At 32.2% G+C, this 15,006-nt stretch overlaps 1 protein-coding gene across 3 annotated transcripts in view; it reads left to right on the top strand.

Moving 5' to 3' along the window:
- The window catches only part of LOC148606815 (protein rogdi-like), a 37,620-nt gene that overhangs the window by 15,120 nt on the left and 7,494 nt on the right, over positions 1-15,006 (top strand). For all 3 annotated transcript variants that reach the window (XM_088545788.1, XM_088545786.1, XM_088545785.1), the window contains 7 exons: positions 1,622-1,673; positions 2,752-2,809; positions 3,808-3,894; positions 5,496-5,591; positions 6,625-6,723; positions 7,508-7,636; positions 10,741-10,824. In XM_088545788.1, coding sequence (XP_088401914.1) covers positions 1,622-1,673; positions 2,752-2,809; positions 3,808-3,894; positions 5,496-5,591; positions 6,625-6,723; positions 7,508-7,636; positions 10,741-10,824 — 605 coding nt within the window. The remainder of the gene's footprint in view (positions 1-1,621; positions 1,674-2,751; positions 2,810-3,807; positions 3,895-5,495; positions 5,592-6,624; positions 6,724-7,507; positions 7,637-10,740; positions 10,825-15,006) is intronic.

Below are 15,006 nucleotides of genomic sequence, written 5' to 3'. Positions count from 1 at the left end.
TCCATTACTGTCTAGGGATTTGTCTACTGTCAATTTCAAAGCTTATAATACTGAAGTAAGTCAAATAGCTGCTAAATAGAATCAATTTAAATGGATCATTTTGAGATCATTTAGGTTTGTATTGCCTCAGACGTTTTCCCAGAAGAGGGCTGAATCTCCGTTGTACTAATGTCAAATATGGATTCTTAGACTCACATGTAAACACAGTAATGTTTTCTATCGAATTGAACAGAAATAATTAAAGATCCAAGTTGCAAAAACTAGTATATAATTCATTGGAAAAAACCAGTATATAATTCATTGGAAAAACCAGTATATAATTCATTAAAAAAAAACAGTATAAAATTCATTGGAAAAAAAAGCATTTCTTTGTGATCCATTGAATTTATAATATATTTTACTGTGTGGAATGGTATTTACCATGGTTGAAATTTATTTAACTTCCTGGTTAGTAGTCATTTAATTTTATTTTACTTTATGACATTAAGACTTTTATACCAGTAAGTTGAAGACTGTTTCCGATTACATCCAATTTTTTGTACCCTGACATATTGAAAGGCAATTGAACTGAACTACATTTTTCTCTTTTTACGTAATTCCAAATTTTTGAAAAAAAAACTTTTTTTGCTTGTATTTATTACATTGAACTGTTATGTTTTGGCAGACAGTCCACCGTGCCCCTTAATAAAAGAAATAAATGACTTGTGTCTGAATTGAAGACAAAGAATTAATGTTCACTACTTGCATGACACTAAATAATTGAAGTGTTTCCGTCACCATTTTCTTTGTTACTCAGACATTCTTGATGGTAAGACTTATTCATGTCAAAGTCAAATTAATTATTGGTTATATATGTTCAAATTTGCATGTTTTACACGTATATACACTTAATGTATTGATTGCATGTCTATTCTCGCAAAACATAAAAATAGACTGAAATATTCTCACAAACAGATATCTCTCTGGGTATATCATTAAACTTGGGTCCATGCAGTTGTATACAATTATGGCAGCTCAGTGCATGTGACTAAGGTTGATTACTTTTTAAGTGTTCCATAAAACATGATATTGAATGCTCTGAGCTGCAATAGTTGTTTTATTTCATTTCTCTATAGAAATTTTAAGCCCTTCCCTCTCAGTTACACTAGTGTCTTTAATAACAATTTACATGTTCACTTATTGTATGTATTTGTAACTTGAGCAACTGACTGTTCTCAATATTCATTATCAACAGCCATTTTATCACCAACATGGAGATGATAGATTGTAGTTCAGGTTTCATCATTTTATTTTAAGGTCATGTTTTTCAAAAAAATGTTGCTACAGTATAAAGGTTGACATGTCTGCAACATATGTATCTCAACCCTTTAAAATTGACTTCTTGGTGTGGTTTTACATCATGTTTGACAAGTATTTAATTGTTACTGCATGGTTTTTAGTTTGAATCCTATAAGTCATGCAAAGTAGATGATTAAAGCAACTACATGTATATTTAATGCTTCATTGTATTAAACATGTAGGATTATTAAGTATACATAAATTTTATTTATAAAAAAAGCAATGTTTCATACAGATGTAATGACTTCTTATTATAGTTCATCATTATATTTGTTTATTTTAGAAGAAAACAAAAGTCTGGTAGTACCTCACAGAATTCTACTTTCAAGTCCCAAGTAAGTCATATGTGTCTTTTTAGTTCATCACTTGCTGTTTTCCCTAAATCCATGGTTCTATTGCATTGAGTTGTAGTTTAAAATTAGAAGCAAAAGTCAAAATTTCAACAAGGGCCCAAACAACAGAAGATATATTAGTATTGATTTTGGGGTTATGACTCCAACCATTTTGGAACTAGGGATCAAACAGGGGCCAAAAACACTAATTCATGAAACTTAGCAGCTGGTATATAAATCCAGTTACAGGATATTGATGATGGTATATACATGTAGAATAGTCTATACCACAAATGTCAGATTTGGTTTTTAGATGTCAACCATTTAGGATTGAGGGGCCAAAAAGGGACCAGAACAAGCATTTTCCTGATGGCATAACAATAACTTGACTATGAAGTAAATGGATCTCTTTAAAATTGTACCACAAGGTCCTAGACCTGTAAAGGAAGGTAGGGATTGATATTGAAGTTTTGACTGAAACCATAATTACCCAAACTGTTCAGAATTTGTGTTTGTTTTAAGCTGTGCAAAACATCTTACTGTTTAATTTCTTCTAAACTTGGATGGTGTGTTGGTATAAATGTTAAAGTATGTACAGGAATGATTTTCATAATAATCCATTGAGGAGGACCACTTTCTTGGACTGAGTGTCAAAGTTGAGGTGAGGTTGTGTAAGGTTTCTGAGCATGCTCACTTAATTTTTTGGTCTAAAGTTAAGTCCACATTTCAAGTCATTTTGCTTTTTTATTTCATTTTTCTGTTAGTTTTCTTTTAGATGTTCATTTCACATCCCTTTGACTCTTCCCTAGATAATGATTTTAGAAAGTATAAGTATTACGTATTTAGAATAAAAAAAACATTGTTACCACAAAGCATTATGAATCTATAAAGTCACAGGACAGAAAAAAAGTAAAAAAAGAACAGAACTGATGAATTTCATAAATAAGATATACTAACCCAGAAAAGTAACATAGAAGAAAAAAAACTTTAGACCAAAAGTGTAGTCGGGGTAAGCTGAGTTTGCTTTTTTACAAATTTTTGTTTGTTTGTTAGCATTTATGAATATTTTGTTTTCTTTTAGTGGTGGTAGTACAATAAAATGTGTTGTGACTCTGTTGGGAGATAGTATATGTGATGCTGTAAGTACCTTATCATGTATTTGTGACTTTATCTTGAGATAGTATATGTGATGCTTTAAGTACCTTATCATGTGTTGCGAGTTCATCAGGAGATAGTATATGTGATGCTGTAAGTATCTTATCATGTGTTGTGACTTTGTGGGAGATAGTATATGTGATGCTGTAAGTACCTTATCATGTGTTGTGAGTTTATTGGGAGATAGTATACGTGATGCTGTAAGTACCTTATCATGTGTTGTGAGTTCATCGGGAGATACCGGTAGTATATGTGATGCTGTTAGTACCTTATCATGTGTTTTGACTTTATCTTGAGATAGTATATGTGATGCTGTAAGTACCTTATCATGTATTTGTGACTTTATCGGGAGATAGTATATGTGATGCTGTAAGTACCTTATCATGTGTTGTGAGTTTATTGGGAGATAGTATATGTGATGCTGTAAGTACCTTATCATGTGTTGTAACTTTATTAGGAGATAGTATATATATTACCCTGTAAGTTTTCTATTACCTAGTAACATTATGAATAAAACTCATATTTGTACCAGATCACATCACAACTTTTCAAAGTGGTAGAAATGTAACTACTTTTGGTCCTGTATAATAACACATTTCAGGCATCTGAATTAGTGATTATTGGAGGATAAATAACTTTGTTATTTTTTTTAAATGGAAAGTTAAATACTTATGTTGCAAAACATTCACCGTATGGTGAGAAACACATGTACCATGTATATGTGATGTCTGAGGCAAATGGTACCAAGGTTTAATACAGGGAGATCAGTCTTTTTTAAGTTATGTAATTTTAGACGAATAACAGGTAACTCTTGAAATGTGTATTCTTTTGTCTGTTTTCTTAAGTAAATGTTGTGTTTCTGCATTTTTACAGTCATAATGATTGATTGGCTCTAGAGAATTAAATCTAACATATCTCTAATTAACAGCAAATAATTTTTTTTAATATCATGCAGTTGCTTTAATTGTAACTCTTGTTGCAGGATATCAGTTTTAAACACAAACAAGCAAAAGACCACCACAACTTTAAAACTTCCATCAATCCAGAAATCAGTTGGAAATTACAACAGGTATATGGTGTTTTAGAAAACACCAACTTATAATCAAAATCTACAATATCACACATAGATCAAAAGTTTAAACCATCTAATGTATTTAGTATCTATAATGAACTGTTTGAATATGCATAGACCAGTCCCTGACAAACAGATTTATCAGCCAAAGATTTTATATGGACAAGTAGACAAATTTGTCTTGGACATAATAATGTCCGTAAGAGTCATATTGGACTGAAAACTAACTTGGCCCTTTCCCGGAGGAAGCCTTATTTAATAACTTAAAAGTATTCTAAAAACCATTTAAGTAATTCAAATCTCTGGCATGTTTGAATTACTTTTAATTCAAAAATGTTTTAACCTACAGAATGAATTTCAATCTTCTATGACTTCTGTCTCATCTCATCCAAATATTCTAATCATCCAAAATAGATTTAAAAAAGGAAATTTACACCAGAAATGAACTGGAAATATTGTTCCAGAATATGCTGATTAATTACATGTACATGTGTACTTTGATAAATTATCAGTAGAAGAGAAATGTCTAATTAGATATAGACTCACCTAAGAATCAGGCAGAAGGTGATCAGTTCATATTTTTGTCATCTTTCTTAGTGGCATTTCATTCAGTATTTTCCATTAGTGATTTAAAAAATCAAATTAATAATGAAAGTTTGAGAAAATGGACTTGCCATATAGTGAAAAACAATAGCTGGAAATATTTTACAGTAGAATGGACCAATTCAGAAAATGTATGGCATTCTGTGATTTCTATTGTTCATGATATTCTGATTGGTCCATATGGTTATGAGAACAGAAGTTGAATTTCAGAATGGGTCTGTTTAAAAAAGCTCTTTTCAGTAATTCCATTGCATTTCTGACCTTCTTTCTTTCTGAAAGAATTAAGGTTGTCAAGGAAGTTGACAATTTTTTTTTTTACCCATCACAATTTTATTTTATTTGCATGATTCTTATGTGAACTGGAACTTTATATACTACATGTTGTTATTGAATTATTCAGTGCTTAAGAAGTCACTATGATAAATCTACTTACTTGGGCTGTGTAATATCATGTCATTGCTGATTTTACTAATAAATGAAGGCATTTAAGGAGGAAATGTTAGGCCTTGATATTTAATACCTTTCTTCAGGGGTTGTAAATTTATACAAGATATGAAAGATGTAGTCATAATCAATTAATCAATTATCTCTGACTTCGATTCAATTACTTAGTATAAAATCTTGGTTATATAAAGCACTGGTGATTTTAGAATGCCATGTACTGATATAAAAAAAATAGGAGATGTGGTATCATTAACAATGAGACAGTCATCCACCAAAAGTCATTCAAAAAACAATGAAAGTTCTACAGGTCATCACACGTCTTCAATGATGTACAAAACTCATACCATAAAGCAAGTTGTAAACGGCCCCAAAACAAATGTAGTGAAACTATTCATTAAGAACAAAATTCAATCTGATCTGTAGAAAAAATGTAAAATGAATAACATTGAACCTAAAAAACAACAACAGTCACTGAACTACAGGTCCCAGTTTTAATTATGGTAGTGCTGACAGAATACCATGTTTAATAGACACTGTGATATTTCTTACAGATACAAGATGCTGGTAATTACTTAGTCAAATCCATTTTCTCCTTAAATCAACTAGATAAAGAACATGTGTTTCACTCAGCGAAAGAAGTTTTTCTGGTTAGTATATTGATGATTATGGGGAATTGTCTAGAAGTCAAGAAAAAAAAAAAAAAACTATTTGGTTTATGTACACTTTATCTATGAATCAGTACCCACATACAAAAATTATCTAAAAGTTAGAAAATTTAAAAAATATACTGTGGTTAACTGCTCAGTGAATCAATTTCTATTTCTCTCACAAGATTTGAACAAATTTCCAATATAATGTATTCCATATTCTAAGGAGGCTTGTTTTTCACATTGTACCATACCTATTCCATACCTGTTAACCTTTGTAACAGTTCACATTGTACCATACCTATTCCATACCTGTTAACCTTTGTAACAGTTCACATTGTTCCATACCTATTCCATACCTGTTAACCTTTGTAACAGTTCACATTGTACCATACCTATTCCATACCTGTTAACCTTTGTAACAGTTCACATTGTACCATACCTATTCCATACCTGTTAACCTTTGTAACAGTTCACATTGTACCATACCTATTCCATACCTGTTAACCTTTGTAACAGTTCACATTGGAGATTCTCCCCATTGACATTCTTTAATGTTGGAGATTTTTACATGAAGGCATATTTGTTACGAAAAGCTCAGTTATTTAATATTTTTGGCAGAAATTATAGTAATTTTAACCAAAAATCTTCCACAAATCTGACATTTTTTATGTTGGAGATTCAGAGTTAACAGGTGTGCCTATTTTGATGTCTAGTAATGTTTGTTCTGAACTCAAGTTCTTCCTAAATTATGGTGAATTTCAACTAACTCACATTCACAGACAAAAGAAAATGTAATATGATGGTAATAATTGTGTTTATCTCAAGAAAATACTGAAGCATCAAAATAGATGGTTAATTCAGAGGCATCACAATCAATGTACTTGGTCATACTATTCAAACCTGAACAAGGAGGATATAACACATGTAGTTCTGTCTTCAGCATGCACTAAATTGCCAAGTTACAAATATTCTTTCTTCTAAAAGAATTTAGGTACTATTTACCTTAATTTCTTTTTTTTTTCTTTTTTAGTTATTAGATGATTTAATCAACTACTTGAATCAGGGAAGATCTTGTTTAGCATTTCCTAAAAGGAAATCTATAGAAGATATTATCTACAGCAGAAATATGGTAATTTATAAGGATAACTGTTCTCAAGGAATGGGGTTAAAATATGACAAGGCCTAGATCTGCCAATAGTTAAAGATTGTTACCATATATACAAGTAATATGCTAAGTAAATTTATTATATCGTTTACTGTTTTTGAGTACAAAATGATCCATGAATGCTCCCTGAAGCCTACCTTATTACTTAAATTGAATTTCAAAATATTGTGCAATTTTGTATCCAAGTAAGTTGTCCTGTCCATAATGAACTGTAAGTCCCCATGTTGAGTGTGTAAAACTGATATTGTGTCCACCATTACCCCAAGTGAATAGAGTTCAATTGGCTGTGGTTGTATCACGCTGCACTTAGCAAAGCTTTTAATTTATTTTTGGTCCAATTTGAAAAAAAAATCATTTCAATGGGATTCCCTTCAAAAATCACTGTCGCCGTATTATAATCAAATTTCAGATATGTCTTATGGTTTGAGAGTTATAACAGGTCCTAGAGGCCACATTCCCCCCCCCCCCAAAAAAAAATACACTTTTCAAAATTTTTAGCAGATTTTCTAAAGATTTAAATTAATTTCAAATTTTGTGCTAAATTGTGTCAAAACCAGTCGTTGTGTATAATGAACTGTTAGTCCCTCTGCTTAAACATGTCAAAAACTAATATTGTGTCCACGCTTGCCCCCCATTGAACAGAGTTCAACATGCTGAGGCTGTATCATGCTACACTCTGTGAATGTCTTTTTTTGCTTTATTCAATACTAAATTCAGGTGGAAATAAAGGTTTATTTCTATCTTCCAGCAAACATTAGTCCCACCAGTGCCAAATGATACTGCATTGAGCTTTTACATCCATTCATCAAAGTTAATAATGTCATTATATACCTTAACCAACTCAGCAGGAAGAGTAGATATCAGCTCAAGACAACAGGTCAGTAATATCAGCTCTAAAGAAACAGATGAGTGATATCATCTCAATATAACAGGTGAGTGGTCAGCTCAAGACAACAAATGAGTAATATCAGCTCAAGAAAACAGATGAGAGATATTAGCTCAGGACAGTAGGTGAGAGATATTAGCTCAGGACAGTAGGTGAGAGGTGATTAATATCAGCTCTAGAGTAACAGGTGAGTAATATCAGCTCAAGATAACAGGTGAGTAATATCAGCTCAAGATAACAGGTGAGTAATATCAGCTCAAAACAACAGGTTAGTAATATCAACTCTAGAGACAAACAGGTGAATGATAGCAGCTGAAGAGAGTCTAGAGAGTTTTCTGGACACTTTGTCCCTCAACTTCAGTTTGTTCACACATTTTTTCAGCTTTTTGAATTTAAATTTTGTATTTTTTTTTGTTATGCCAGAGCTTGCCAAACTACTGAGACTTTTTTGTATCAGGCTAGACTTCTTACAATTAGGCTCCTGGAACAGGGTTGTGTTGCTACAAGATTGAAGTCATCACTACAGAAGTTTTATGGTCTTCATCATGAACTCATGGATCATTACATTGTATCCATTTTCACCATGAAAATTGATTTGTTCAATGTTTCATAGTTTTCCTTTCCTCTTTCGTCTTCCCTGGACTTGACTTTTCATGAGCAACTCGATGGGTGTTTCTAGAAATGCAGAGGACGATTACCATACCAATGCACCTGGTCCATGCTTCGAGTATTTAGTGGAGTTCGAGTTGCTCATTTACTTTTGTTACTTTGTATGTATTATTTTGGTTATTTGATGTTCTTTGTTTTGTGTGTCTGTTTTCCATTTCTGGTCTTTGTCCCTTGATTACATTTTTTTTTCTTTCTGCTTGAATGTTGGTTTCCTTGGTTACTCTTTGAAATGAATTTAACAGTTTTACGTGTCCTTATCAGATGATTAATTATCCACATTGGTTATGCTTTCTGAAAATTAGGGAGATTTCAGTCAGGCTCTTTTTTCATTCCCCATCTGCCTGATAAAATGATATCTCACACTACTCTTATATTACTTGCTGGAACTTTATGCAGTGTTAGATCACTATTAGGAGATCTGTATATTGCCTGATCATTCTTTTTCAAGAGAGTTAGTACCGTGGCATTTGACATTCTTTAGTCTGATATCTGCTTTATTGTTATTCCTTAGCCAGTTTTATTACTTGCTGGATTTTTACATAATTTTATGCATAGTTATCTTTTTAAGGAGTTATGTAAAGGTACAGTTTATTTTGAAGTAACATCAGTTTTGCCTGTTTAAGTAGCAGCTTGGATTTTTGTTAATTCAGACAGAAGGTGATTAGTCATAGTTTGTCACTTTGTTGTTGCACTTTTAAGATAAAAAATACATAGACTATGTATGAATATGGAGCTTTGCTAGAGTTAATGTTTTTTGTTTAGCTTGATTTGTTTGGTATATGTGGGAGATTAATGTGTGGTTTGCTCAAGAATACAGATCTGTATAAAGAAAGGACTGTTGTTACTTAAAGGTATAGCTTATGTGGACCAAAAAACGTTCTTTGAATGGTGTTTTTTTTCCTACACTATATCCCACCTCTACTTTAGGCAGTGTCTGAATTTGGTATTTAAAAACATTATATTTCAGAACAGTTCTTATGTCTATTGTTTACAATGTTTATTAACTTCTCCGCTTTTCACTCACAATTTGCAGTTTATCTAACCACTTATGTTTCTGTGTTAAATTTTATTGGTGTTCAAGTGTAAATCAAACCCTAAATGATGATGACACATCAGAAAACTTCTTGTAGCAGCAATGCATGCAAATACAGCTTGGTGATTATCTCCCCTTGACTATTAAAGAAGAAAACTTTATTATTGTCCATAGTGTAATCAATGTGTCAGATGTAGATTGAAAGGCCTATATTTTCTATAGATTATCAAACATGATGATGTCTGTTTTGTTTTTTTTTTATTTTGTATTCATTTGTTGAATTTGAGATTGGAATGATTTATCAGTATTAGCTTCTTTTGCTATTACTTCTACTATTCCTGGAAGGCAGTATAAAGGGAGAATTTTAGATGAATTTGTTTCTACAGAGAAATTCTGCCTCTGAATTAGTAGTTTGATTGTTCATCATAAAGTTCCTGTTTTTATATTACTGCAAAATTTAGTGATCATATAATGGTATGATGCTTTCATCATCATCATTGTCTGTGTCAACTTCTTCATCATCCATAGACACTTGGTTTTCCTGCAATAAATTAAATACTAGTTGGTTTATCTGCATAAAATTTTATAACAAGGTTGTTAAAAACAAAAGCAAGGTTGGTATTGTTTTGGGGGTTTATGGCCCCAACCACTTCTGAATTAGGGGCCAAAAAGGGGCTTAAAAAACATTTCATTGAATTTAAAGATTCAAGGGTTTAACATTTGAACATTTCAGAAAACATAGGCCAAAAAGGGTGACCAGAAAATGCATTTTCCTGATGTCCAGACAATAAAAACACTTCTGATGAAGTGATATCTTTAAAATTGGATAAGAAGGTGCTATATCGCCAAAAGAAGACAGCTGGGATTGATTATAGGGGTTGAGACCTGAGCCTTTTTGGAATTGGAGGCCTGAAACAAGCATTTTCCTTATGTCTTGACAGTGACTCACTTAAAGTGAATGGATCTCAAATAGATTTTACTACAAGGTGCAATACCACAAGAGGAAGACAGGGATTAATATTTGGGGCCTCGAGTAGAGCTAAGTAAGAATAAGGGGCTACAAAGGCACCAGGAACTACAAGGTGCCATACTCTGAAAGGAATGTTGGGATTGATTTGAAGTTTTAACTGGAACCAATTAGGAATAAAGGCCAAAAAGTGACAACTTGGACTCTGATTCATTTCTTATACTGTGTCAAATATCTAGTTGTAATAAAAATTTAAAGCTGCATCAAGTTTGAATGGTGTGTCTATATTTGCCCCAACTGCTTGGGATTTGACCTCTGCAGTTGTATCATGCTGTGCCCTGTGAAGCATTCAATTTATTTTTGTGGAAGCCAAGGAGACACCATTCATAGAGTAGAGTACTAAGTTCCTTTATTCTGTAATTACAGGTAGAGTGTACAGTGCAGTGGTTAAATGAAGCTGTGATGTTATTTACACTTGCCTTACAACAGTGTCAACAACTCAAAGATAAGGTAAATAAGCAACAAGCAATGTTGTTTTGATGACAAATGTTAGTTGTCAAATTTTTGGCTCACATGTTAAATTTTCTTAAATCATATATTCTGAAGTCACTCAGTGGATTACCTTATGACAGGTTATTTTAGGGGGTGTAAACTTTGTTAGATTTGAGGAAAAAAGGTATAAGAAACAATTTTGGTAGAGGTTTGTTGTATTAAAGCACAGAGTAATTATTTTGTGGAATTTATTTTGGCATTTTTAAGCAAATTGCTAAAATATGCCAAAATTAGCACTCTGCAAAAATTACTTGATTCATGTACATGGTATTACCAAATTTTGCCACTAGCATTCATGGGGTATCTACTTAAAAAACTATGTCAATTTTGCAGATCAAGCATAAAGCAGGACAAAAGTTGCTATTTTCAGACCACAGGGGTCAAGTTTCCAATTTCTAGATATATAGAAAAAAACTATAAGAGATACTGGGAAATGTTTCAATATAACTTCTTCAGCTTGAAGAGCTCTACAGAAGTCTATAGTGGTCAAAGTTTTATGACGAATCAATATTGAAGTTATTCACTTGGTAGACAAAAGTGTTGCATTTTTTTTGTAGTGTTTGGCTTTAAATTTAAAAACTGTAAAAGACAGACAGAAATTTCCAATTGTTAAAATGATCCTTTAGACAAGGTTGACGTAAGTCCACATAGTATCTAGGTTCCCAACAGTTATTTTCCTTGGCAGGTCAAAAATGATGATTTTTGTGGTTTTTAGGTTATAACTTAAAAAACAAGAAGATAACAAGAAACTTTCAGTTGTTGAAATGATCCTTATGACAAGACTCATAAAAAGTCTTAAAGGTCCAAGTAGTATGATCATTCATTTTTATAGTTATTGCTCTTAAAAGGTAAAATCACAATTTTATGGTTTTTAGCTTATCACATTAAAATCACAAAAGAAACTATCAGCTGCAGTTATGACCCTTTTAACAAGGCATGCAAAAGTCCCTGAGGTCCAAAATGTATAGCAACTCTATATTTGAGTTATTATACCCCACTCAATGAAAGGGTGGTACACCAGAAGCACTTTGTTCATCCAAATTTCGTCGCAATTATTTCAGCTCTGAATGCATGGATTGATTTCAAATTTAGTATGTGGCTTTACATATATGGGGCATATGTTGTAGGCCACATTGAGTGCTGTCTGATGTCAGCTTCCTGTATGAGTAGGGTAATCCCTAGCAGGACAATACAAGAAACTTCATGTTTCCCTAAAAATGTAAGAAATGGTGATTTTTGTGGTTTGAGCTTATAGCTTGAAATATTTTCTCATAATTTGATGTATATAATATAAAACGTGATTATAAACTATTAATATTATCACATAAGTTTAACGACCAAAAATAAAACAAGTAGAAGTCCTTTTTTATTTGTTAATACACTGTATAATGAACAGATTCATTTTTACTCCTGTTATATACTGATATGACAAAACAATGGATTCAGACACAATTAACTGTGAACAGCAAGAACATTGTATGGACACTGACATTGAACCTGTTATAGTTTGCCTTAAAGGAAGTGTTAGACAATAACTTGTTTTTACATGAATTGTTGTTATTCTCTTCATTATTAGATGTTATTACCCATCCTCTCACTGTCTAATCAAACTTTTCACTTGTTTGGAAAGCAATTTATGTAAACTCAGATAAACAATTTGTTCTAGTTCGGCAGTAGAAGTTTTTAAGCCCCTGTTGGATTTGTAAATGTTTAATGAACTATGGAGAGGCTCCAAACGGAGAACTCCTGTGTATACAATAGAATGAACATGTAACTTCTGCAGAAAGATTTGTATTATATTTTATAACTAATGGTATAGTGAAAATTTAATCGTCACTTCCTACACATTGTCATTCATTCAGTATGTTAACCTGTCAGAGCTGTAAACATGAAGGTGAATTTAACTTTTATTGCATGAATGTTTCTAAATATACAAACATCTGTCCCTTAATTACTCTCAGCAGAAATTTTGTAAATTTTCATGGGAATGATTTTTAACAAATTTGTAAGAAGCATTAACATGATTAATCAAACCCACTTGTGTGTGACTTTTACCTTCGTAACAACATATTCTTGTTTACTGAATGTATGGGAATTTTAAGGTTGTTAGTGGTTACTTGCTAAACTTGCTAATTGTCAATATCAAATACAACATGTCCTAGTTACAGCAGTCTTAGTCCTCCAGGCATATTCCTTCTTGACTTTCTTAGATGATAATTTTTTATTAGTTTATGAAGTACCCATTGCTTAACCAATCAAAGCAGGTGCAGCTCAATTGTTAGGTTCCAATTCTACTGCTGTGAGTGTAAAACATCTGCTTCTAAATAAAAATGATTGACAAGTCTTTATTAATTGATCAGAGGCTGGTGATAAATAGACAATGATGCTTTGAATTTTGACTTAAACTCACTAAACTGTCAAAAGAACTTTAAAAAAATTATCTTTATCTACTTTTAGCACATGATTGTGTATTGTAAATAATGACTCATTTTTCCTTTTTGTTAAAGTTGAATTTTAACAATATCAATAATATTGTTCATAATATTGAATTATTTCTTGATACAACAAGTTTTCAATAGTATGAACAAGATTTTCAACTATATTCTATCACTGTTATTTAAGAATTGAGAAGGCAAGGGGGCTAGATTATGTGTGGTTTCTGTACGATCACACATTTGCTGTCTTATATTGGTATGATGCTGTTGTCTGTATTGTCCAAGTTATTGTCGTAGACACTTGGTTTTCATGCTGTTGTCTGTATTGTCCAAGTTATTGTCGTAGACACTTGGTTTTCATGCTGTTGTCTGTATTGTCCAAGTTATTGTCGTAGACACTGTTGTCTGTATTGTCCAAGTTATTGTCGTAGACACTGTTGGCTGTATTGTCCAAGTTATTGTCGTAGACACTGTTGGCTGTATTGTCCAAGTTATTGTCGTAGACACTTGGTTTTCATGCTGTTGTCTGTATTGTCCAAGTTATTGTCGTAGACACTGTTGGCTGTATTGTCCAAGTTATTGTCGTAGACACTTGGTTTTCATTCAATAACTTGAGTATTAATTGGTTTATCTTAAAATATAAAATTTTATAACAAGGTTACAAATTACAAAAGGAAAGTTGGTATTAATTTTGGGGGTTATGACCTCAGCCGATTACGAATTAAAGCCAAAAAGGGTCATAAAACAAGCATTTCATTGAACATAATTATATAACTGCAATAAAAGCATAGGGATGTCTATGATATTGTTCCACAATGGTCAGGCTTGGATTAAATTTTTGGATAAAAACTTAAACTTTTCAGAAATTAGGGGCCTAAAATAGGGGCCAGAAATATGCATTTTCCTGATGTCCACACAGTAACTTTACTATTAGTGAATGAATCTTTTTGAAATTGTATTACAAGGTGCCATACCACAAAAGGAAGAATGGAATTGATTTTTTAGATTGTGACTTGAGTCAAGTAAGCCTAATGGGCCACAAAGCAGCCAGAAACAAGTATTTTTTCTGATTTCTTGTTGATGACCTGTGTATTTCGGTCTAATTTTTAACTTTTTTTATTAGATTCCTTGCCTGTGTATTTCTAACAGATTTCACATATCTTTTACAGTTTTCGAATTATAAGGGGCCAAAGGGGACCATGCCCCAAACAATGGACTTTTTTTATTTTTGGTGAGATTTTGAAAACATTTTTTTGTTGAATTCCTTAAGGAAAATCGCAGCCTATATACAAAATCGTCAAGAAGTATGCTTACCAAATTAACCCTATCAATTACTGTTTTTGTGATGATGAGTTACAAGGTGATCTATGAATGCACCCTAAAGCAGACCTTTGTTCTTATATTGAATTTCAAAATATTGTGCATTATTGTGTCCACAATGAACTGCAAGTCCCTATGTTTAGTGTGTCAAAAACTAATATGGTGTCCACACTTGCCTCAAGTGAACAGAGTTCAACTGGCTGCAGTTGTATCATGCTGTGCTCGGCAAAACTTCTTGAAATGCTCAGTATATAAAATTGAAGCATTTACAGCAGATATGAAACTAGTTGATATACTTTTGTTCAGTCTAGAGAGTTGAGAAATATCCCACACTGGCTACTTATGATTTTAATTTATAGAAAGACTATGTTCATCCAGTCCAGAC

Source organism: Perna viridis, chromosome 9, assembly GCF_037379345.1.
Source record: "Perna viridis isolate PV_CMFRI_1.1 ecotype Kerala chromosome 9, ASM3737934v1, whole genome shotgun sequence".
Lineage (NCBI taxonomy): Eukaryota > Metazoa > Mollusca > Bivalvia > Mytilida > Mytilidae > Perna > Perna viridis.
The sequence above is the reverse complement of the archived record's forward strand: the minus strand, read 5'-3'. Positions and strand labels throughout refer to the sequence as shown.